The sequence below is a fragment of the Peromyscus maniculatus genome, chromosome 10 (assembly GCF_049852395.1).
Source record: "Peromyscus maniculatus bairdii isolate BWxNUB_F1_BW_parent chromosome 10, HU_Pman_BW_mat_3.1, whole genome shotgun sequence".
Classification (NCBI taxonomy): Eukaryota; Metazoa; Chordata; class Mammalia; order Rodentia; family Cricetidae; genus Peromyscus; species Peromyscus maniculatus.
The window spans coordinates 100192469-100218495 of record NC_134861.1 but is presented as its reverse complement, the minus strand read 5'-3'; the positions used below and the strand labels follow the sequence as shown (position 1 = coordinate 100218495).

General features: G+C 44.3%; 1 protein-coding gene across 1 annotated transcript in view; it reads right to left on the bottom strand.

Annotated features, from left to right (window-relative positions):
• The window catches only part of Ephx4 (epoxide hydrolase 4), a 32892-nt gene extending 7108 nt beyond the window's left edge, over positions 1 to 25784 (bottom strand). The window contains exons 1-5 of the mRNA XM_016004366.3: positions 25085 to 25784; positions 22848 to 22933; positions 14878 to 15035; positions 10889 to 11017; positions 5117 to 5220 (exon numbers count right to left, since the gene is read on the bottom strand). Coding sequence (XP_015859852.2) covers positions 5117 to 5220; positions 10889 to 11017; positions 14878 to 15035; positions 22848 to 22933; positions 25085 to 25309 — 702 coding nt within the window. The 5' untranslated portion in view covers positions 25310 to 25784. The remainder of the gene's footprint in view (positions 1 to 5116; positions 5221 to 10888; positions 11018 to 14877; positions 15036 to 22847; positions 22934 to 25084) is intronic.
• Between the last annotated feature and the right edge of the window lie 243 nt (positions 25785 to 26027).

The following is a 26027-nucleotide window of genomic DNA, read 5'->3' as shown; positions in this document are numbered from 1 at the left end:
AAACAAACCAACAACATTCTATATTTCGGTGAGCTTCTGTATAGTTAGAATGGACATTCTGAAGCCCTGGAGCTTCAACTAAGGTTTTACACCTCCACTATCAACTGAATTTTTATGTACTTTTCGAACACACACACACACACACACACACACACACACACACACACACACACACACACAAGAACCAATAGAACTAGAAAAAAAAATCACATCGAGTGAGGTAACCCAGACTCAAAAAATTGACAAATGTCACATGTTCTCTCTTATTGGAGGCTCCTAACTCCAGCTCACTAGATGTGAGTACATGGCCTGTAGTAGCTATAGAAACCAGGGACGTAAACAGCACTGTTGTCAGGAGAGGGGAGTTGGGCAGCAATAGAGGGAATAGCTGGTAGACGTGATCTAATATGAAGATGGGAAGGAGTTGTTCTTTAGGGGAGGGGAGGGAGGTAAACACACAAGCGGTGGGAGGTGGATAAAATAACAATAAGGATGTCTGAAAAGCTGCAAAGAATCATACTACAACTATTTACCTAAAAAATAAAAGCCTATGATACATGTTATCCCATGTATTATATACATGTAAATATATACATACATTTGGATTTGGATTGGCAGTGCTCCCTCCAAGAGTCAAAGACCACCTCACAAAAATCCCAACACCAAACTTGAGATGCCTTCGTTTGAGTTATTACCCAGGGCTGTGTAAGAGATTCCCAAATTATTCAGGCTTTGGCTGTTGCCCTTGGTTGCCTCCAAGAGGTGGAAGGTAAATTCTTAGTGCAGAAGACACCATGCACTTCAGACACAAAGCCCAGAGACCCCTGAGCTGGAACTGATCTGAATGCCCCCTCCCTGAGGACTAGCTTTTATGGTACCAGCAGGCGCCATGCAAGCTTTCAAAGGAGGGAAGCCACCAACAGTCCTACCCAGCTATGACACCTGCGAACCACATCAAGGACCAGTGTGACGAGATAACACTAAGGGTGTATACAGTAGGGGCACACACACCTTGATGGTAACCAACAGCTCTCTAATTGGACTTGAGACCTGTTCAACCAGAGGGATGCAATGACTGGTCCTGGGAACCTAGTTAACTACTCAGTTAAGCGAGTGAAGTCATGGTTATTGAAGGAGGGTCTACAACCTCTAATTTACTAAACCCGCATAGTCCCTAACAACGATATACAGTATTCATTCTTATACCCACGGATAAGTACACAGTCTTCACTCTTCGTCAAGGAAACATCTCTTTGCAACTGACAGAGGCCACTACAGAAAAACCACATCCAGTCAAAATGCAGAGTTGTGGAGCTCAATCCCAGTGGATACATCTACAAGATATTTCCACATCCAAGGCTCAGGGAACATTGTCAGAAAGGGGGCAGAAAGACTGTAAGAGCCAGAGGACCGGGGAGTTTGCTGTGAGACGGTGTCTCCTAGTGACATCAGAAGCTACACCCATGGGTCTCACCAACATGACTGCCAAAACAGGAGCTGAACAAGGACGACACCAATGGACGTGCTGAAGTGGACGGAGAAAAACCCACGAGGCCTCAACCCTACTCAAAGAACTACAGGCAACTGAGGAAAGCTGGGGTGAGAGAACAGTTCCTCCCCAGAAAAGAGCACACTGATTGGTTGGTCAGTGCCAAACGTCCAGCTCTGAAAACACACAGACAATAATATTATTTGGAACGAATAGGTTATATTTAGCAATATATATGTATGCACATATACAGTAGTGAAAAGGAGGCCATAAATTTCAAGGAGAGTGGGGAGAGGCATACGGACGGTTTGGAGTGAAGACGGGAGAAATACTGTAAGTTATCCCAAAAGGGAAAAATACAACTTAGTTGAAATTAGAAAAACAATGAACTTGTATCCTCTTTGCAAGTGGTACGTTCTTTCCCCTGAATTCCATCCTTTCTCGTGGTTTTACCCTTTCTTGATCTCCTCTCTGAATGTTACACAACACTCACACTCACAGTTGTTTACACATAAACATGCATGCATTACAGGCTAGGTTATACTTTACAAAAACAGATAAACAAGTTAAATAAGATGGTCTCCTATGAGAGAGGGTGAGAGCAGGGTGGATGGACAGACAGACAAGCAAGAATGCTCTAAGCCCTGACATGGAATGATACAAATATTTTATATAATATCAAAGAAGTTAATTAAAATCCTGTTGTAAGTTTGCTTTGGAGACACAAGCAAGATTTCATGATTCATTTCTTCTTTCTAAAAACTATAAACAAGTTTTGTCTGATAAAAGTATCTAGAAATCCCATAAAAATGATCACCTTGACATCCAAACTGTGGTCTCTAAATACCATTTCCCACTAGGCAGAATAACAGTTTCTTGGATAAATGGATGATTCCACACTGGGACAAGAAGTGACAGGCTCCTGAGTTAAATATTAACTATCATCATTTTAAGTGACTATGTAACAAAGGCGCAGAAGTCCAGCTACAGGGGCTTCCACTTGGCTCATATGGAATAATGTGGGCCTCAAAAACAATGACTAGTATTTACTGGCATATCAAATACATACTCATTACATGATCATTCATCCTGTTATTTTGTATTAAAAACCACCAAAAAGATTTGAAAAGTTCCATTTGATAAAAGCAGAAAGAATCACAGAATTAGAAAAATCGCCATTTTGCATACTGTACTGAAATAATAAAACTAGATTACTAGCAGGACATAAATTTGGCACAGTGCCAGGAAATTGTGGCTTGGCTGGGTTAACAATGTAACTAAAATGGAGACAGCCAAATGTACCAGGTTTCACTGAGAGGACTGAGAGGAAACGTATAGTATTGCCTTTTGAAAACCCTTGTCCAATTATTAAAGCCCAGTATAATTAAGCCATGGCTATTGGGTCACGTTGAACAGCGCCGCCTCCGGGCAGCTGGTAAATCCCAACCATGTATCCTCCCTCAGAGCGAGCAATCTAACTGCTTCCACTTGGTCTGGCTGGCCTGGCACTTCCTGTGTAGACCAGGCTGCACTCAGCTTTGTGGGGATCTTACTGCCTCTGCCCTCTGCCTCCCGAGGGCTGGGATTACAGGCATGTGTGACAGGTGTGTGCCACCAAGCCCTGCTAAGAGATGTTTAAAAGAAAAGAAAAGAAAAGAAACAAGGGACTTGAAACAACTGTCAAAAGTTGTAGTGGCTGGGTGTGTTGGTCTGACCCTGCTGTCTCAAGCTACCCAGAAGGATGAGGCAGGAGGATTTCTTGAGCCCCAAACTTTAAAAACAGCCTGGGAAATACAATGAGTCTCTGTAAGAAAGGAAAAGGGGAGGGGGCAGGGGGAGAGAAAAGGAGAGAAGGAAAGCAAACAAATAAACATAATAACCAAATACAATACCTGTGGCCCTTGTTTGGTTCAGAAAAATGACATGTATCAAGACAACTGAAATCTTTAAGGAAATTTGAACACATATTAAGGAGTTGCTCTTTATTTTGTTAGGTTTATAGTGATATTAGAGTCATGCATTTTGAAAAGCCCTTATTGGCTGGGGTGCATCTCAGTAGTTAGGGTGTATTTAGCATTTTCAAAGCTTTGAGTTAACTGGGTTCATTCTCCAGAACCTCATCCATCCTCAGCCAAGGGCCTTCACTTGTCAAAGATATACATGGAATTATTTCCAGTAATATTATTATTACTTTTTTTTAAACCTCCCCCAACAGCTGATACTCTCTGAGGCATCCAAGAAGCATTCCACAAGCTCCTAAGATGCTCGTGGTGAGGATGTATGGCACACTGACCCCCGGGGGCAATACTCAGTGCTCACTTTGTTTATGGGTTCCTTTCTGGGGCTTCCATTGCTGCTGCTGGCTAGCTTTCTCTCTTGGGACTCACAGTGCCTACCTCTCCATCAGAAGCGTTCTAAAAAGAGATGCCCACCTCCAATGAAGGGCTAGGACTTGGGCAGATTCCCTAATAGGCACATAGGGGGAGGGGGCCATGCTAGGTAACAAAAGTAGCGACCTTCCAAGACAGCCAGCTTCTCCCTCACCTTCCTGACTGGATACAAAAGCCTGGCAGTTTAAAACAAAGGCCTTGAGGGCTTTTCTCCTGCCTGCAGGGCCCCTGCTAACAGACTGTCTCAATAAGTTCAAGGCTAGATCTGCACAAGTTTATACAACCGTTGTGGGCCAATCAGCCATCCTGTCTTTCTTCTTCAGACTGGCCAACCCTAAACTGGGGAGGAAGACCTTTCAGAGACTTAAAAAACCTCAGCACTCAAGAAGAGACTGGAGTTTTGGTTTCCCGAATCGTTGTTTTTCTCTGTGTGCCTACCGCAAGTGCTTCCTCGCGCCCAATAAATAAATGTCTCTCTCAACTGCGGGTTCGCTCCGCTCCCCTTTGCTGTGTCTGATACCCCTCTTGTTCAAGATTTTCCCCCGCCTTTTAATTCTTTAACTGCAGAGAAAAAAACCCAATTAAGAGACTCCTAGATAGTAACAATAAGATACAAGCCCCTGTACAAAGTTAAAAGCCAGGCTTTCAAACACATCAATAGAGATATGAAAATAAGTAAGCCTGAGGGAAAGTCTTTAAACCTACTGTGTGGTTTGAATGAGAAGGGCCCCATAGGCTCGTATATTTGAATGCTTGGTCCTCAGTTGGTGGAACTGTGGTTGGTATATAAAATAAATAAATAAATAAATAAATAAATAAATAAATAAATAAATAAATAAATAAATAAATAAGGAGGTAAGGCCTTGTTGCTGGAAGAGGTATCACTACGGCATGGGTTTTAGGATCTCAAAGCCCACACCAGGCCCACTCTCTCTTTCTGCAATTTATGGATCGGATATGAGCTCTCAGCTACTGCTCCGGCACCTGCCTGCCTGCCTATCGGCCACCATGCCCCCTGCCATGATGGCCATGGACTGAGTCTCTGGAACTGTAAGAGAGCCCCCAATTCATTGCTGTCTTTTATAAGTTGCCTTGGTCATGGTGTTCCCTCATAGCAATAAAACAGTAACTAAGACATCTGACGATTAAGTTTTAACATTTTCATTCTTAAAGATGGATTTTCATTAGAAATATTAATCATAAATAATAATTATAATAAAGTATTTGTTTCACTTACCTTGAAATCATTAATTGAGAACATAAATTCTGGGAACCATGGTATTTGGAAGAAGTAATAAAAGCTAGATCTGAACAGCTGGGCAGGGTGCCGCAGTATGTAGTCTGAAATTAAAGTGCTGTGTTAGACATCATCCAAGAGCTGTAAATTAGTTACTGTTGAGGGAACTTCTTACACTGATTTCACTTTTTAGGCAATCCCATTGAAGAATCCATAAGTAAGCTTTTGTATACCCTTGTCCTTTTATTTTGATTGGTATTTCAGTGTTTAGAAAATGTATAGCACTTTAAACAAAAAGGAAGTTCCTCTCTATGAAGCTTTCACTCAGCAGGAATCCCAGATTACTCTGTCTCTAGATTAATAGTCCTCTAAGACCATTACCCCACACCTAACAATTTTCTTAGGAAGTTATGGCGATGCAGTATCCCATTGTTTAAAAGAGTTTTCTTATAGACAGATTCAGATTGAAGTCTTTACCACGGACCCTCAAGAGGAACTGAACCATTTCCTACACATTTATTCATGTATCTAGAAAATTATTCATTCAATGACAGTTTTTGAATCAACTGAAAAGGGGTTTATCAGTGAATGAACAGAAAAGGCCCCAAGAGATGGTCCTCTGCAGAGAGAGCATCCAACATTTTCAAGATCACTCCAAGGTCAGTGGCACAGCTCTGTGGTGTGAGCTCCAAAGTGGCCCCTCAACTGCTGGTGACAATGTCCTAAACAGAAGGACTTTGGCTTGATAAACAGAAGGACTGTTATTGGATGAACAGAAGACTGAAGTCAGGTTTCTGTTTTCCAGGAACCTCCATGAATCTGCCCCAAAGGTCAGCTACCCGGGGCAAGAGCATCTAGCTCCTGATCAAACAGCCCATATCAGTTCAAAGACAGCCCCTGTGCGCGCGCGTGCGCGCGCGCGCACACACACACACACACACACACACACAGAGTCATATAAAACCTGCTTGCTTTCTGACATTTTTCTCTCTGCCCCCTCACCCCCACAGATATCCCAGAGAGAGTCTTGAAAGTCTGATCCCCAATAAACCTTCCTTTCTGCTCATGGAGTGGTCCAGTTTGGGGGCTTCACTGTGCCCTTGCTGATAAGTGGTAGTTTTGTCTAACGTGCACAAGGCTCTGGGCTCAATCCCCAGCAACACACAGCATAAGGAAAACAGAACAAGGTAACCTTATGGAGAGTGATAGTGGGAGAGGGTGGGGAGATCATCAGGAGAAGGCCTCTCGACATGCATGTGGCAGGTGGGCTTGGTGTTGAATGGTAAGAGGGACCCGGGTGTGCAGGAACAGCCAGATAGGTCCTGGGGTTGACAGATGCAAGAAGCAGAAAGAAAGCCAGAGCACTGTGTTCAGGTCCTTAGGACCCTGTTATCCTTATTTAATTTTGAGGAGAAATAGAAAAGTGTTGTTCTGAACTTAAAAAAGAAATGATTAAGCCGGGCGGTGGTGGCGCACGCCTTTAATCCCAGCACTCGGGAGGCAGAGCCAGGCGGATCTCTGTGAGTTCGAGGCCAGCCTGGGCTACCAAGTGAGTCCCAGGAAAGGCGCAAAGCTACACAGAGAAACCCTGTCTCGAAAAAACCAAAAAAAAAAAAAAAAAAAAAAAAAAAAAAAAAAAAAAAAAAAAAAAAAAGAAATGATTAGGCATGTGGTTTTGTGTGTAGGTGTACACGTGACATCGCATGCTTATGGCGGTCAGAGGGCAACCTGTGGGAACCAGTCCTTCCCCTTCCACCGTGTGGGTCCTAGGGATGGAACTCGGCTTGTCAAGCTTGGTAGCAAGTGCCTTTCCCTGATAAACCACCTCGTCAGCAGCCCCAGGGTCTGAACTTTTTGTTTCCTAAATGACTGCTGTGGATCCTAGAAGTACCTAAACTTCAGAAAACCCAACAACAGTCATTGAACAGGACAAAGTTATAATTTTGCCAAAACCAAATATAAACGTGCGAGGTCACTATTAAGCATTTGAGAGTTCCCTTCAAGACTGTCCGTGAAGGACAGTGCATGAGCACCCTTGGGGGTAGCCAAGATCCCTTTAGGTATCTCAGTGACGATCGATCCCCTTCACAGCAATCTAAGGCACTATTTGCCTGTTTTAGCCGTGTTGAAGTCTGCACTGGAGCTGCAAAGCAACGGCGGGGAAAAGCTCCTCCTTGAGCACGGGTGGACACAGCGGCACTAACGGTCACCGTGCCCTTCACCACTGGACAGCGGTGAGTAAATCAACTCACTAACCAATCAAAAGTCAGTTTCGCTTAACGGTGAAACAACAAAATCTTAACTTATTAATTTTCAACCTTTGAATGTACCTTTTTAATAGCCCACATGCCCAGATATAGAGAACACAGTACGCAGTTCTGCTACTCACCTGAATATAAGGTGGTCTCAAGAAAAGCACTGTGACCAGGTGTGGTGGCAAAAGCCTTTAATCCCAGCACTTGGGAGGCAGAGGCAGGTGGATCTCTGTGAGTTTGAGGCCAGCCTCGTCTACACAGTGAGTTCCAGGACAGTCTTCGGGGTTACGTAGTGAGACCGTGTCTTGAAAACAAAAAGGAAAGGAAAACACCTGTGCAGCTGAATTAATGAGTGAGAGCTTCATTTTTTTTTAATGGAACACCATTTTTACTGGAAAGATGTACTACTATCCTTAGGCAGCATGGATGTTCTCTTTCTCTCTCTCTCTCTCTCTCTCTCTCTCTCTCTCTCTCTCCCTCTCCCTCTCTCTCTCTCTCTCTCCCTCTTCTTCCTTCCACCCTCCTGTCCTCCTTCCCTCTCCCTTGAGACAGGCTCTCATTAGTTAGCCCTGGAACTCTATGTAGACCAGGCTAGCCTTGGACAGGTTCTCATTAGTTAGCCCTGGAACTCTATGTAGACCAGGCTAGCCTTAAGCTCACAGAGCTCTTCCTTACTCTGCCTCCTAAAGGCTGGGAATAAAGGTGTAGACCACCAAAGCCCACCCAATATTCTCCGGAAAATGACCACAATGGGCAACTTAAAAGAAAAACAATCCACAGTATCTGTTGTCACTGATACAATTCAGGTTTCCAATTGAAAAATAAGGATTTTTATTTGTTTGTTTTATGTATTTGAATGCTTTGTCTTCATTTATACCAGAAGAGGGCATCAGATCTCATTAGAGATGGTTGTGAGCCACCATGTGGTTGCTGGGAATTGAACTCAGGACCTCTGGAAGAGCAGCCTGTACTCTTAACTGCTGAGCCATTTCTCCAGCCCGAAAATAAGAATTTTTGAAATGTTTTAATCTGCTACTAGGAGCTAGGAATTTTTCAACATTGAAGACTTTTCTGTATAGAGGATGGTTGAATTAGTTAATGTGATTTTTTAAAATGGAGGGGTTTTTTTTTGTTTTGTTTTGTTTTAAGATTTATTTATTATGTATACAGTATTCTGCCTGCATGTACACCTGCACACCAGAAGAGGGCACCAGATCTCATTACAGATGGTTGTGAGCCACCATGTGGGTGCTGGGAATTGAACTCAGGACCTCTGGAAGAGCAGCCAGTGCTCTTAACCTCTGAGCCGTCTCTCCAGCCCGTTAATGTGATTTTTAAAACCTGTCGACTTGTTGAAGATCTGCATGCCTTTACAAGCAGTGATGTTTCAATGATTCAGATAATTCGGAGGGTAAGAGTGCTATAGCGAGCCACAGATCTCAATGTAACTAGTCACATTCTTGCTCATGAAACGATTAATTCTTGAGTTTGGTATTGTACTAAGAAAACCCTCCATCATTTGAAAGTTTATTAAAGCACCCCAGCCTTCCCAGCCTCACATGGCTAGTGAGGTCATGGGTCTTAGAGGAGAAGCTACCGATGTCATTTTCCGGAGCAGTGTAACTCCTACCTGCATCCCCTCCACCCACAGCTGAGTGCGGCTCTCACTCCTCACCTCATCAAAGAGGCTGCTTTCTGAACAGAGACTATGGGAAAAGGCCACAACTACTCAAAATGCAGAGAACAACTGACCTTGGGATCCTTGGGCCTAAGTGTTAGATCCACAACACAACTCCTACACCAAAGGCTCAAGAGATATCAGGGAAGAGAGAGCAGGGGGTAGAAAGGTTGTTAAGAGGCAGAGGGAGGACCCGGAGGTCTGCTCTGAGGGTGTGGTGACAGGGAAGCAACCCCTTGAGATCTCAACACGGGACCTGCCTGAACAAGACCTGAACGATTCCAACACCAGCTGACATCTCAATAGAGCTGGGAGAAATCTCACGGGGCCCCACCCCTGGATGAAGAGCTATAACTGCTGAGAGAGAATTAGTCTTCCCCGGGGATGAGCCCTGTGATTGGTTATCCAATACCAAGTGGTCAGCCCTAGAAACATATGCATCAGGCAACACTGGAGAGACTCAGTGGTCGTATTTATATATTTGTTCATTTTCATGTATATGTAACAAAAAATGGTTAAGGAAGAGGAGGCCATGAATTTGGGAATGGACATGGTCGGGTGGAAGAAGGAGCAGACGGAGATGTGCAAACACTCCTGCCTTTTCCGATGACAAATTTGTGTGAGGCCAGATTTCTTCTCACACTTCTGCTCCGCGAGCATATTGCAGCAGATTGGAGGCAGAAGCAGAGAGGAAAGCCCAGCTGTCTTCTGTTACGCCAGAATTAAAGAGATTTGTAAAATGTGAAACTTTCAAATGTGAATGTAAAATTTTCACTAAAAGTTGTTCAGTATAGTCCAGTTAGTTTTTATCACAACATAGTGTTTATGTAAACCTGTAATAAAATTTTGAAATGAGTGGATATATAAATATATTTTAAACATCCCAGTTTTGATTTACTAATTAGTCACCACTTTAGATATAACCCAGATAAACAGACTCTTCCTCTTTAATAATTTTAAGAGAATAAAGAGTCCTGAGGTCAAACAGTTGAGGATTAGAGATACCTTTGCATTCGACAGCTGAAGTACTCAGAAAAGAGGAGAATTTCTTCTTGCCAGGATTCATGACTTTCAAAGTATGCTACCACATTCCTTCCCTTATCCCTCTCCAAGTTTAGTGAAATATTGTCCAAAAAAGAATGAAATTATACAAGCAAACAAGAAGCTAAATTTTCCTAGATTTGTTTTCAGGAAAGTTTAAAACCAAAGTATTAGGCTAGCATTGTAGCTCAGTAGTAGAGTACCTCACTATCGATTGCAGAGACCTGGGCTTGATCCCCAACACACACACACACACACACACACACACACACACACACACACACGCACGCACGCACGCACGCACGCATGCACGCACACATACACACACACACACACACACACACACATACACACACACACACACACACACAGAGCAGGGCTGGATGGCAAAAGCCTCACTCCCAGCACTTGGGAGGATGAAGCAGGAGTATTGACAGCTCAGGTCAGCCTGGGCCACAGTGTAAGGCTCTGTATGAAAAAACAACCAAACAAATTGAGGTATCTGACGTCATGTATCATCTCGGCTTAGTGGGTCAACTTTATTTATTTATCTATCTACCAACTTATTTATTTGTTATCTATCTTTGAGGCAGAATCTCACTGTGTAGCTCAAGCTGGCCTTGAACTCTCCACCCTCCTGCCTCAGCCTCCCAAGGACTGAGATTACAGCTGTTCACCACCATGCCCAGGCGAATTTGACTTTTAAAAGATTATGCTAACCAAATTTTGCTGTTTTTTTAAATCCAAGATGTCAGTGGTGATAGGGAACTGAGTGGTTTAACAAGAATTTAAACTCACCTGTAAATACACTTGGATGTGGGAAGTTAATAACAATGAGCTTCATTATCATCTCAGGGTAGCAGATGGCAATCAGCCAGGCAATCATGCCTCCCCAGTCATGGCCAATCAGGACACATTTGCTATACCCTGTGACCAAGAAAAATAGGTCAGCATCATTGGAAAGAAACAGGTGGTGACATCATTATTTCACATAAAAGAGTTACATTTCTGAAACTATTCTTTCTTTTAATTTTTATTATTAAGAAATTTTCTATTCATTTAGCATATGAACCACAGATCACAGATCCGCCTCTCCTCCCTCATCCCGCCCCCAGCCTTCCCCTATCACAACCCCCCCTTCCCACCTCCTCCAAGGCAAGGTCCCCCATGGGGAGTCGGCACAGCCTGGTGCACTCAGTGGAGGCAGGTCCAAGCCCCTCCCCCTGCACCACGGCTGCGCGAGGTGTCCCACCATAGGTGAGACTATTCTTACCCACTATAAATTATACACTTTAAAAAAGCGTGTGTGTGTGTGTGTGTGTGTGTGTGTGTGTGTGTGCTCACACTTATATTCCCGGTGTACTTGGATGGCAGAAGCAGGAGTCCAAGGGCAACCTGCTTCGTACTGTCTCAAGAAAAAAGTAGCTACTGAGTCCAGCAGTTCTAAAACGTGTTTGTATATTAGATACTGGTCCAAGCTCTAAGAATAGGTGACTGTTGAGGGCTCGGTCCTAAATGGGACTTTTATGTCAACCTATCCCCACGAAAGCTCAGGAAAGGTCAAGGAAGAGGGGGTGAGAGAACAGGAATGCTGGAGGCCAGAGACCAGCGCTGTGGAATGCGCTGACCTAGACCCGATGCCTCAACCACTGCGCTCACAAGCAACCCAGAGTGGCTCAGGGGGCTCTGAGGAGCTATTGGCAACTGAGGGTGCTGAAGCAGGTCCTGCTGCCGGGGCAGGGCTGGCTGCTGGGGCAGGGCTAGCAGCCGGGGCAGGGCTGGCTGCCGGGGCAGGGCTGGCTGCTGGGACGGGGGTCATTTTTCTTTGGGGGCTGCGGCTGCTGTTAGATTGCGCATGCTCTAGGTGCTGGGCCCCCACACCACGTGCAAATGTAATACTAATTGGACTTAGTACTTTAAAAAAAAATAGAATTCATGAAGGGGATATGAAAGGAGGAAATGTGAGGGGCCAGGGGAATTGGAGGGGAAATAAACAAAAAGCACTTTAAAAAAAAAATCTGAAATAGTTCAGGTTTGGCCTTATAGACCTATATCTGGAAGCTGTGGTAGAACTGTACATAAGTAGGTCATAAATAAGATTATTTGGGGTAGAGTTTGAATGTTAGCTGTCTTAGTGATACAGTGTATGGTTTATATTATTAATATATTATTCTTTTATTGCCATTTTAGAGTGTCCTTCCTCAAATTATAAAAATCATTTACTATAAAACAGTATGTTGTGGTATACCAGCAAGAACCTCATACACCTCATGTTTACTAATGATCTTGATTGTACAGAGGCCACATTCAGTGACTGATGTATGCCGCCTGGCCTTGCGTAAATATTGGCATAAGGACAGATTTGCTTACTGATGCATTCCCCAGAACATGTCCTATCATTAAGGGACACATGAATGTGTAAGTTTCATTCAGGGTAATCATAATGATATTTTGAGTTAGATTTAAGAAATCGATTATTAGAGATCCCTACAGGATTTCCTTTGTGCATATGGATAAGACTCACCTGCAGTGTCTTTCTAGTATTTCTCACCATTACATAAGTAACACACACGTGTATACACACACTTGCAAACACTCCCCCCACAGCACACACACAGAGTCTTCTTGTTTCTATTATTGATTTGGCTATAAGATTTTGAGATGACAAATTTAGGCCTATTCTAACTGAATTATTGGCAAATCTGAATGAAGCATATATAATTGAAATCAATGCCAGAATCTGTTACTATGTCAGATTCAGAAAAAAAAATACAAACTAAACTAAACAAAAAAATACACTACCGATGGTACTCAGGCTCCACCCACCTTTTATTCCTCTAAAATTACTCACCAGATCTATACTTTAATAATATTATGATAGTCTTACAGTCTTGATTTAGGGAAGTTCCTCTTCCCCTACCCTGGAGTTATTTTATTAACACACCGATGGCTGGGCCAAGGGGATGGCTTAGCAAGGAAAGGCGCTTGCTGTCACACGTGAGGACCTGAGCTTGGTCCCCAGAATCCGTCTGGTGGAAGGAGATAATGGAGAACTGACCTCCACAGCCATGTGCCCCTCCCAACAAAAATGTAAATAAACACACCAACGGCAGGACACAGTCATTTTGTTTTGTTTCTTTAGTCAAAGTGAGGTTTGTAGATTGGATGATTGTCGCACAAGAAATATGCTAAGTGCCTCTTTGGTGTTATGTGCCTGGCTTTGGTCCCTTGGTGGCTGCACAACTTGACCTGTGGTGCTGGAGACCATGTGCCTGGCTTTGCCTTGTGGTCTGTTGGCCAACACTTGAAATACACCGTGCGGCTGGGCTCAGCCTCTCACCTCTGCTATCACAAGAAGACCCCTCTGCTCCTACCCATCTCCTTGGCGTGGGCCGCAGCTCAACTCTTACAGAGAAGCCGATCGGTCCCATGTGGGCCTACACCTAGCCTGTAGATGCCTGTAGAACCCTGAGCATAGGAATAGATAACATGGTTGTCTTTCCCTGAGTTTGGGGAGATTTCTCACACAGCATTGTTGTAGTTGACAGACACAAGAGAGACCATGTAAATGCCTCTGTATCTTAAACTGGTTTTAAAATGAATATTTAGGTATAGGCTCTGAAGAGAGAAATTTTCTGGGTGTAATTTTCTTAAAATGATAAACAGTATGCCTTATGTCTATTTTGTCCCAGTCAGATGGGGACCCCCCCCCCACTTCTCTTATTCTACCAAAAGAAGAGAGGAAAAGTTTGTCTTCATTTGTGGTTCACTATTTTTGATATGCCAGAGATGGAACCCGGCACCTTGGACATGCTAGCCAAGCAGCCTATCACTGACAACAGCTGGAGCCCTAAGAAAGTTCTGGTTTTGGTTTTTTGTTTCTGTTTCAGTTTGTTTTGTTTTGGGGTTTTTGTTTGGTTGGTTGGCTTTTTGTTTTCGTTTTTTTTTCTTTTTGTTTGTTTGTTTGTTTTTTGGAGACAGAGTTTCTCTGTGTAACAGTCCTGGCTGTCCTGGAACTCACTGAGATCCACCTGCTTCTGCCTCCCAAGTGCTGGGATTAAAGGTGTGTGCCACCACCACCCAGCAAAAGTTCTGATTTTAAATGCAGGTTCTGAAAGCCATTCTTGGCTGAATGCTCAGGATGAAGAATTTTAAGTTCCTCACACAAACAGTTTGAGCTGTATACTTAGAATTATGTAGCCGGGATCTTGGTAACAGTTTAGCTAGATACAAAACATCCTCCCGAGAAAAGAAGTGATCAGTTCACAGTTTATTAAATGTTACTTCCTTTGAAGAGTTAATGAGGATACTGGCTCAGGCAATGGAGAGCACTTGTTGTTCTTGCAGAAGGCCTGAATCCTGTTCCCAGCACCCACGGCAGCTCACAACCACACTGATCTCAGTTCCAGAGGATCTGGTGCCCTCTTCTGGCTTCTGTGGGAACCAGGCATGCACATGGCGCACATACATATATGTAGGCAAAACACTCATAAACACAAAAAATAGGGATAATTTAAATTTTAAAAAGATTTAATTTAATTCTTTAAAAAAGAATTAATGATTTTTTTAGAGAGCTGACTCAAGTGTTAAGGGTGCTTATTGCTCTATTAGGAGGCTAGAATGTGGATCCCAGTGCCCAGAGCAGGCTCACAAACACCTGTAACTTCCAAAGAACCCAACGCCTTCTTCTGGACTCTGTGGGAACCTGCACACACATGTGTGCATCCACCCACACAGACACAGAAACACATACACACACATAAATAATTTTTAAAGGGCTAACCTACCTAAGGAGTCTAAAATATCCTTTATGTCTGCAATTAGACAGTCCAGTTTATAACTCTCTTGATGAGTCGGTGCATCTGACTCTCCATAGCCTCTCAAATCCAGTGCGACGACTCTGTATTCACTTTTAAATTCTCTCAACTGATGACGCCAAGAATACCTGAAGAGAAAAAGAAACATTAAGAATGTTGGCCTGGGGAGACAGTGGGTAAAGTTCCCAGCAATACTGACTCCCTGAGCTTGACCCCAAGAATGTACATGGTAGGAGGAGAAACCCATTCCCATAGTTTTTTCCTCTCCTTTCCAGGCATGTGCCACGTCCTCCACATGCACACATACAAAAATAAATAATGTTGACTAAAATCAAGAGTAACATGAGCATGGAACGAGGCTCTGATGCAGAGATTCCGATTGGTCAGCATAGTGACACTCTGCCTCAAAACCAACCAACAAACCAGAACAGTAAAGCCTTCCTAAATAGAAAACCGTCAGAAATTACTCTTTAAAAAGCTATGTAGGGGCTGGAGAGGTGGCTCAGTGTTAAAAGCACTAGCTGCTCCTCCAGAAGAATGAGTGTTATTCCCAGTACCCACATGGTGGCTCATAACCATCCATAACTACAGTTCTGGGGATCTAACACCCTCTACTGCCTTCTGTGGGCACTGGGAGCTTGTGTGTCACTAATATATACCTACACACATAAAATTACATAAATAAAAATTTAAAGAAATTCAAGGTCATTCTCAGCGACATAGTGAGCTCTGGTTACATGAGTTTCTGTCTCAAAAATTACCAAAAAAACCCAAACCCACCGTTCTTACAAAAAAAAGTTACATAGTTGCATGTTATGACAGAAAAAAAGAGCCACATGAGAAAGAGCCTCCAACAATCATCATTGGGAACACTCATCTCCATCTTCTCTCCAGAAATTCATAACAAGGGGTCAGAATTTACAGAAACTACAAAGTATTATATATGAAAACTGATATGTATTTTTCTAATCTTACTGAGAACAGTTATCTTACAGGTTGAATTTCTAGATGGAATAAAATGTTGTAACCCTTTAAAATAATAATAAGAAAGATAACCTTAAGAATTTTGTCAAAATAACCTGGCTTTGTCAGGTTAACATAAACAGAATACTTTCGTCTGCAGAGCCAGGGGAGTCCGTCATTTTGAAAACTTACTGTATGAAAATCTATTTCCCTCCAAAGCAGATTTGACTTACCTTACTCCACAGTCGAAAAAGGCTCAGTGTTTTGTTTTTAGTAATTTCAGCAGTTGAAAGAACATGACCAAATAGTGATGTCTGGGGGCTAGAGAATGTGCTCAGTGTTTGGAGTTAACTGTTTTTACAGAGGACCAGTTTGGTTCCCAGCACCCACCCTGGGCAGCTGACAGCTGTCTATAACTCTAGCTCCAAGGGTTACGACGCCCTTTCCTGTGATCCTCTTGTGAAGTGCAAAGGGGAATGAGTGGCCAGCAGGGACATCTTGGGCTTGGGTGAAGCCCTGTGATCATTACACCTGGCCAGTACCACGACATTTGGCAATTAACTGCTCTGATGTCTGAGTTTTCTGGTTACTGAAAGTGTCTTTTTGGCGTGGATAATGTTGAAATATCATCTTATGCTGTTCTGCTTTATTGAAAAACTGGCTCTGGAATTGGAAAGTTTCTGTCCTGTGTCAAGTCAGCTACGTGACTTGTGACAACACAAAACAGAACAAAACAACAAAAACAAGTCAGAGTGGCTGAAAAATTAGACTATTGGTTTAATTTAACTGCCTAAAACTTTTGCTAAGATACAAACTATATCTCAAGATTTATATGTCTATCATGTGCACTTTCTGTACCTCAAGATTTATAAGTTTATTGGATGTGGTTAAAAATCTGTATAAGCCGGGCGGTGGTGGCGCATGCCTTTAATCCCAGCACTTGGGAGGCAGAGCCAGGCGGATCTCTGTGAGTTCGAGGCCAGCCTGGGCTACCAAGTAAGCTCCAGGAAAGGCGCAAAGCTACACAGAGAAACCCTGTCTCGAAAAACCAAAAAAAAAAAAACCAAAAAAAAAAAAGACTGTAAAAAAAAAATTTAAGGCTTATATAATTTATAAAGGTCTAAAAATAATTTAAGTTGTAAACACTGAAGTATATAACAACCTTAGTTATGAGGGACTAAGAAAATAATTTGAGGTATGTAAGTACAAGTTATACAGATATAAAAATGATTTTTTTTTTTTTGGTTTTTCAAGACAGGGTTTCTCTGTGTAGTTTTGTGCCTTTCCTGGAACTCACTTTGTAGACCAGGCTGGCCTTGAACAAAGATCCGCTTGCCTCTGCCTTCGGAGTGCTGGGATTAAAGGCGTGTGCCACCACCGCCTGGCATAAAAATGATTTAAAATGAGAGATGTTTCAGATTTCTTTCCCCCCTCTGTGCTATTGTTATTCTAAGATTTCAAAAGGTCAGAGTTTAAACACTGATCAATAGAATTCTGATAATCTGGGAAAGTACTGACTATTATTATCAGTCACAAGCTCACGATTTTAAATTTCCTTTGGTTATCTACTAAGCATAGAATTAAAGATGCTTTTCATCATGCTAAAAACATCTCTACCCAATATATTCAGCCCTCTGTGCAGAAAAAAAGAATGTTCATGCTTTTTAACCCAAAGCTGTAGCTTTTGCTATGACTCAAAGGCATGCGTCTACTCCAGCTGTTTTACAGACACCTGTTCGCTGCTCTTTCTACAATGTGGATTTCAGTACAGATCACAAACTGGTAATGTAAGCTTTAGGGAGTCAAGAAAGTCATAAGACTTGGATCCATCTCTCACAGGTCAAATGGACTCCAGATAAGAACTCCTGTTAATCAATGGCCTAAGCTCCCCTGCCTACTGCCTCTCCCTGAGGGGGAAACTCCAAATATAATAGTTTCCTTCAAGTCCTTTAACTTCTGTCCCTGTCTGTCTCTGACTTGGCAGAGTTCCACTCAGCTGGTGGACACCATCCAGAGATCAGCTGCGGACTGTAAACTGCCCCAAAGGCGATCTACACAACACCAGCTGCGTGTAAGTCCTACAAAACCAGAGAGCCCTGGCCTTGTGAAGATTGATGTAAACCAATCCAGTTGATGTGCTTGCTCCTTGTCTCTTCATCTGGGTCAGCGTGATATCTTCTGATACCCAATTGCCCTACTCCCTTCCTGGCCTTTGACTAATCCAGACTTCCTGGGCTCTGCCAATGACATCCTAATAGTAGCTGAGAAGCAGTTACAGAAGAGAGTACACCACCCCTTGTCAACAAAATGCTGGAATGTTAGAGCCAAAGAAAACTCCCCCAAAGAAAATCTTCCTGACAGAAGGGACAAAAATAGCTACATATAATGCCTATGCAAATCTGGATGTCCTGGAACTCACTGTATAAACCAGGCTAGCCTAAAACTCACAGAGATCCTCCTGGGTGCTGAGATTAAAGGCATGTGTCACCACTGCCTGGCCAGTTTTTATTGTTGTTGTTTTTAATTCTAAAGATTTACTTAAGTGGTGTGTGTGTGTGTGTGTGTGTGTGTGTGTGTGTGTGTGTGTGTAGAGGGGTAAGTGCATATGTGTGCAGGTGTCTGTCGAGTCCAGAAGAGGGCTTCAGGTCCCCTTAGAGCTGGAGTTACAGGTGGTTATGAACTCTTTGATATGAGTGCTGGGAACTGAACTCAGGTCCTCTGCGAGAGCCATTGTACAGCCTCCTTGGTTTGTTTGAGACAATCTCTCACTGGCTTGATACTTGCAGATCAGGCTAGACTGGACGGCCAGTGAACAGGGGGCCTCCTGTGTCTGCCTCCACAGCGCTGGGATTTCCAGTGTGGTGCCAGGTTCTTTGACACGGGTTCTAAGGCTTGACCTCAGACTCTCACGTTCATACAGCAAGCGCCTGGCCTACTAAGCCTCCCACCAGCCCCTAAAGAATAATTTTAAATACACTTTTTCTAGAATTCATAAATAGTAACATATTTGACTCACATTTCAGCCATAAATGAAAACTCAAGTCACCATGGTGACAAACGGATGGCATTGTTGTTCATAGAAATAAAACAAAAATAAGCCCATGTCACACATTGCATAAACAATAACCCTGATGATACTGAAAGAAAACTATTTTTATACTCTTGGTTTTAAATTTTTTTGTGTGTGATAGTGGATTTGTGATTGTCTTCCTGAAATGGGATCTTGTTAGAAGCCCAGGCCTGGTACTAGCACTGTGTAGACCCAGATGGCCTCAGGCTCCTTTGTCTTGGCCTCTCCACGCTGGGATCACAGACCTGTGCCACCATGCCTGGCTTTTCTGACAGTTTGACAAAAGCAGAGAAAACCAACAACAAGATGACCTCGTCCTCTGTTACCTCTGTTATAATATTTCAGGACCCTGGTTTTCCCGGCCAGACGCGTTGAGGTGTGCCGCATCCTCTCTGTCCTCACCGTGTGCACTTGCCTCTGCGTGTGAGCCATGGCAGCATTCCAGACAGCTGCCGATGGAGGCGACTCACAGAAACTGCCTGGGTCAGCTCAAAATATTTTTAAAAGAGATGCAAATTGAGGTAGAGGGAAGAGAAAAAAAATCATCCTCTGACAAGCAGCCATATTTTGGGCTGATTTAGCTAAAGCTCCCACAGATGTGCTATCTGTCTTCTCTATTTAGTTTCCTGTGGATTTAAGAAAGCAGATTCGGGATCCGGCTGTTGTTGCGCCCCTTGTAATAGTACACAGTAAAGGTTGTCCCTTCTCAACAGTCTCCGGAAACAACGATAAATCTGGATAGTACATTAGACTGTATGGCACTCTGGGCTTTAATAACTACTGTGTGTTTTCTTTACTTTTGTGTATGTGCATCTGTGTCTGCAGAGACCGGAAGCGGACGTTGGATCCTCTGGTCCTCACATGTGGCGGTAAATGCTTTACCCACTCAGCCATCTTCCCAGCCCCCAAACGAACAGATTTGGAGTATTTGCTGGGGCCACGTGAAGGGGTTTTTACATGCTTTGATTCTATCCTCACAACACCTCTGCAAGAATATTATGAGTGATATCTAGGGTCCCCGTTCTATTTTGCTTTTCTGTTACCATGATAAAACATTCCGACTATAAGCAATTTGGGAAGGAAAAGGTCTATTTTACTTTACAGTCTCAGTAACAGTCTGTCACTGAGGGAAGTCAGGGCAGGAACTGAAGCAGAAACCTTGGAGGAAGACTCCTCCTTCTCTTATACTCAGGACAGCTTTCTTATCAAGTCCAGGCCCATCTGCCTAGCCAGGCGCTGCCTATAGTGGGCTGGGGCCTCCTATCTCAATTATCAGTCAAGAAAATCTCTCGTAGACATGCCCCAGGCCAGTCTGATCTGAACAACTCTTCACTCGAGGTTCCCTCTTTGAGTGAGAACAAAACCCAGCCTGGACATTCCTGTGACCGCAAGTGGACTCCCTGCCTTTCCTCTCTGGGCAAATTTGATTAACCATTCAGAATAATGTGTAACAGTAAATAGCCATGTCATGCGCTCAAGGAGGTGAGTCCCTATACATGTCTCAAATTGTACTGGGAGTTTTTCTCTTTCTTTTTTAGGTTGTCTCCAGATGGAAGAACAGATGACAATGTTTATCCATGCAGCTAAACCCAGAGTGGAGATCTTCAAGCATGAAAGTCTCCTCGGGAAGACACCGACAGAAATTAGGTAATGGGCAGCACTTTGCCATCCTGAATTCTTTTCTTCCTTGCCAATACTTTCTAGGACACTAACATTTTCAATGCACTTGTCCATAGACTCCCTTTCTTTCATAAAATAATGGCTAAATTGTCTAAAGGCAATATTCCTAGAGCTAGATGCATGTCAGGTTGCAAGAGCATTCTGGCTGTGATACTGTGTCACCCCATTATCACCAGTGTGGCTGATCTGTCGGGCTAGGTGGGGCACCTGCTTCCTCCCTCACCAAGCTGTGTGAAGCATCCTGAACCTCCCTAATGGAGGAGGACCTCTCTCTGATCAGTAGTATGTGGGAAGCTGAGCATCCCTGCTAGAACCTCTGCATAAGCTCTCAGAGCTGCTTTTAAATCAGGACACAAATCTTTAAGGCTCTAAAGAATGCGAAGAATTTGCAATGGTAGAATTCCTGACACCATGAGACACTAAGAGAGAGAGATCTTGGCCTTTCAAATAAATGTTAGCCAATATTCTACTTTTGAGTCAACCCAGAGAACAACTTTTTTATCCACTCCCTAACCTATTTAGCTCATGAACCATCTGAAGGTCATACCCCTCTGCCGGCAAAAAGGACTTTCTTCTCACCCTAGCCTCTTCTATTTCTTTTAAATATGTTAATTTTTTTCAATTGGCTGTTACTTTCATCCATTTTTATTTGGGTGCTTTGGGATCATTAGAGAACAGGAAATATCCTTCTACCACTGCTATTGCCTATGCAAATACTGAATTCATACCCTGAAACAATTTGTCAAAACGACAGTTGTCATAGTTTGGGCTTTCATTGCTGCGAAGAGACACCATGACCACAGCAACTCTTAGAAAGAAAACACTTAATTGGGGTGGCTGGCTTACGGTTTCAGAGGTTCAGTCCATTATCATCATGATGGGGAGCATGGTGGTGTGCAGAGCTGAGAGTGTGCTACATCTTGACTTGCAGGCAACAGGAAGTCGAAGTTGAGCGGAAGGAACCTCAGACCCCGCCCCCCAGGGACACACTTCCCCCACAAGGCCACTCCCTTTGAGGGTCATTTTCTTTCAAACCACCACAACAGTATTAAGAGAAAGTCTTTTAGAGAGGGACTAAGTCACGAGGTTAGAGTCCTCATATAGGATATTAACAACTCAACCCAGTGAAGCACTCAAGGGAATTAACTAGCCCCTCCCCTTTTCTTCTATCTTTCCACCACATGGGAGAGGACATCAGTCCCTTTAGGACAAAGCAACCAGGCCGCATTTTGGGAAAAGGGACGGGGCCCTTACCAGACACTGAATCTCCCAAGGACTTAAGCTTGAACATCTTGGCCTCTAGAACTGTGGGAAGTAAATTTCTGTTCTGGTATTTTATTCTAACCACACAAATATTTATTTTAATCAACAAATAGACTAGAATACTAACCACTATAAATGTTTAGCTATAGGCTTTTTTTTTTTTTACTTTAAAACATTTAGGTCTCTAATAGAGTCTGCGTTCATATGCCACTGTGGCCATGTCTTCCCTCTGCCTTCTCAACAAGCCAAAAGCTTCCTGCCAAGTACTTCGTGGCCGTGGTTTGCTCAGATCTCCTTCCCTTCCCCTGGTTGTATGTTATTTTATTCACAGCAGTTACTCTGCAGAAAATGTTTTATAACTTGAAACATTAGAAGACGTGTTTAATCTTTGGAGGGAGAGGCAGAGCTGGGGTGGCAGTGAACACCTGTAAGCGTAGCAGCTGAGAGGCTGAAACAGAAGGGGGTTGAGTTTAAGGCTAGCCTGGGCTACACACTGTCTCAAAAAAATTAGGATGGTCATGTGTATGAATGTTTTTAGATTAGGAGGGAAACCATTGCTGCAACTTCAGGAACATTCAGGAGTAATCAGTCTGGGAGATGATGTGTCCTTACAGGAGATTCTACAGTGGGTTCTACAGTTAGAATGTTTGCCCTTGCAAAACTCACGAGGACATTTAACTGCGTCAAGAGTAGGACTCGTTAGGCGTGACTAGGACACTTTGAGCGGTCCTGACCTCATGGGTTAAGCACAGATTTACCCTCCATTGCTTTCTTCCCTTTCCACCCCCTGTCATGTGATGACCCAACATACGGCCGCTCCCACCGGCTCGTGTGCCTTGATTTTGGACCTCCCAGCCTCCAGACCCAAGAAAAAAATAACATATTCTTTTACAGCCGCACCAAATGGACTAAGCCGGGATGTTAGGTGTTAATGCAAAAGATAAAAGTTAGTTGGTAAGTTTACCAGAATTCTGGAAATCCGTGAAGCAGCAGCATGAGTGGTCTGCCCCTTTCTCCTGCAGCGACGTAGTGGAATCTTAGCCCCGAATCCTGAAAGTGGGAAGAACGGATAACCTGATAATGAGCACCATCAGACTACGACACTTAGAATTTCCATTTAGCCAAAAACACTCACTTAAATTATCTTAGCATTAAGAAATAAATATTAATTTAACAGCGTGAGTTATCAATAGGATAAATGGGCCCATTCGCCTTTTAGGGCATTTCCTTTAGAAAACCCTTCTTTGTTCTACTACAAGGTCAATGTATGCGTTTGAACTTCTGAAGCAACGTCACGACGTGGCCTTCATCTTCGTGAGGCGTCAGGTTTCATCTCCTTCAGGATATGTAAATAATTCTGATCTGAATCTCAGTTTTGCTAAGTCTGTCTCGGGTACTCTGCTCAGCTCGCCCGTCAGAAGAGAATCATCAGTTATGTAACTCACACCCTCTTCTCTTATTTTTAGGTATCTCCTTCCCACACTATTATCTTGAGTGTTTCATATATGGTCCCCTGGCTTCCTGTTCCTCCTGTGTGTGCTTCTAACAGTGGGATATACCAAGTGCCCAAGACATCACTGTGCACGTGGAAGATAAGCTGGACCGAGGAAAAGATAAGGAATGGGAACAAGAGAAGAATACAGCAAACGCCAAGGAAACAGAAAAACAGAAAAGAAGAAAAGCAAAGTCCCGAAAGTATGAACGATAGTAGAGGTCAAAAGCTGAGCGTGGACCCTGGGCTTTGATGTGAAAGAGTCTGGCGGGTCATTTCATTCAACTCTATCACGTTACAGGTTTAGAAAATGAGGCCCAGGGGCTGAGGCTGTGGTGCAGCGGCCCAGTGTTTGCTTTTCAAGACCCTGGCTTAGGGTCCCAGTGCCGCAATCCCCTTCCCCCAAATGAGGCCCAAACAAGTCACATAAGTCACAAAGGTAGTTGGGAGGGCTGGAGGGCTGAGGCTATAGCTCAGTGGCGGAGTGGCATTTACCTGGCATGACCAAGGCCTTGGGCTGGTCCCAACATCACTAAATCAATAGTAGAGAGGAATGTAGTAACTAGGGGACTAGAATCACCACTGTGTCTATGTCTTAGTTCTGCTTCTGGGAAAAAGGAAGGCATTCTGAGGAACCCCACAATGACCCATTGGCTGCATTTTGTCCATAAGTTAGTCAGCTAACAAATGTGAACTTGCTGTTACCTTTTAAAAATTGTTTTAGTGGTCTTGTAGAATGAAATGCTATGGCTGCTGGGCTGGATTTAATAAATACTTTATTTTACTGGGTATATGCCAGGTCAATAATTATAATAATGGATTATACTAAGTTCTAAGTCTGTTGAACTTAGGTTCATTTTTCTGTTTTGTTTTCTTGTTTTTTGTTTTTTTTTTTTCCAAACATGAACGCACTTAATTCTTACATCTTTTTCAGACTCCTCCTGCCTTTCTGAACCCCAGTTGCTGGGGTAGAGAGTCAGGGCTCAGTAACATAAATATCTCCTCGTACGTTGCCTTTGAAAGGCTCCTGAGTCAGACTGTAGGGCGTATCACAGAGACTATTTCACTCTACCACCTGGCGTCAGGAAATAGAATGTCTGTGGGCTGTGACAGAAGTTGGGACAAGCATTGACAATGGACATCTGTTTGTATGGTTGACACCTTTTCTAAGCAGAGCGAACGAAGCTTTATCAGGGAGAAGTGGACACCTACTTTTTATTCCATTACTCTGGTCCCTGACTGCTCACATGGGCATTCCTCACAAACACACACCATTTCTTAACTGTTTAGGGCTGCCTAGGTCATCTGAAATCAGAAATGACTTTCCAAAGAACTGTCCATTCGCTCCATCTCAAAAAGCCTAAGACAGCAGGAGCATTGTTCTGCAGCTGATCCGAGCCCTACAAGGCAGAAAGGGTGACCGGAGACGGCTTCTCCTTGCAGTAGGAAAGGGGGTAGAATTATTAGAGTTGCTCCGGCAGAAGGAGGATCCGGTTAGAGAAATTCCACATGGAAATAGTCTCCCCCCACCCCCCACCCCACAGGAGAAAGCAGGCAGACATAAACCGAGCCCCTGTCCAGCTCCCAGCCCTGTCCCTCCTGCCTCCCGGAGCCCACAGTGCGTCCGGCGCCCTTGGCGCCCGCCGCTCCCACGGCCCCCACCCGCGTCACGCTCCCTCCCCTCGCTCCAGGCGCGCGCCGGCCTTCACCTTGATCCGCACGTAGCAGTGGGTCCCCAAGGAGGGGTCGTTCAGGCACGCCGGAGGGTTGGCCCGGGCGGCCCGGCGGAAGGTCTGCGCGGGTGCCCTGCCGATGCTCCACAAAAGTTTGAGCAGGTGGACGGAGGCGCACAGCCCGCAGTAGCCGTACACCAGGGACCAGTAGAGCAGGGCGCGCAGCGCGGGCACCAGGCGGGGCGGGCGCGGCGGGGCCATGGGGCGGCCTTGCGGGAGCCGAGCTGCGGCGTCCCTCCCGCGCCTGCCGCCCTCCCCGCGCGCCTGCCCGGCCCCGCACACGCCGCGCGCCCAGGCCTCGGGGACCGCGCAGAGCGAGGCCTGGGTGCTTGTCCTACGCCCGTGCCACTTCCCTGGTGCCGGGCGAAAGGAAGGCGCCGCGGAGCGCCATTCCGGGGTCCTGCCGAAGCGTCCGGCTCGGAACAGGTTCAAGCCCTGGCTCCCGGATAACCGGGAGTGCCTCAGGCCTTCTTCTGGATGCGAGAACCACGGAGGGCGGGAGGGACTTTTGTACTAAATTGCGTCCATTATTTCTTCAGGTAGGAACGCTTGGCAATCTCTTGCAGATGTTAACTGTTCAACTTCACCGTTTCTTCAAAGTTACCAGCTCAGCCAGCAACAGAGCAAAAGGCACTTTAGACCAAGGCGCAGGCAGCCAGTCGGTCTGCTCCCCGGCTTTAGCAAGGTGTTCTCCCTCACCCTCCCTCCTCCTTCCTAATCTTCCCCTCCCCTCCCCTCTTCGGATCCCCATTGGTGTAGATCCCGCAATAGTTTATCAAGTCTCCGGTTAAGAAATATTCATTCTCTCTTCATTCTTCCCACTCTCCCCTCCCCTCCCCTTCCAGTGTGTGTGTGTGTGTGTGTGTGTGTGTGTGTGTGTGTGTGTGAGACTACCTCAAGGGAATGAGGTGAGTGATGG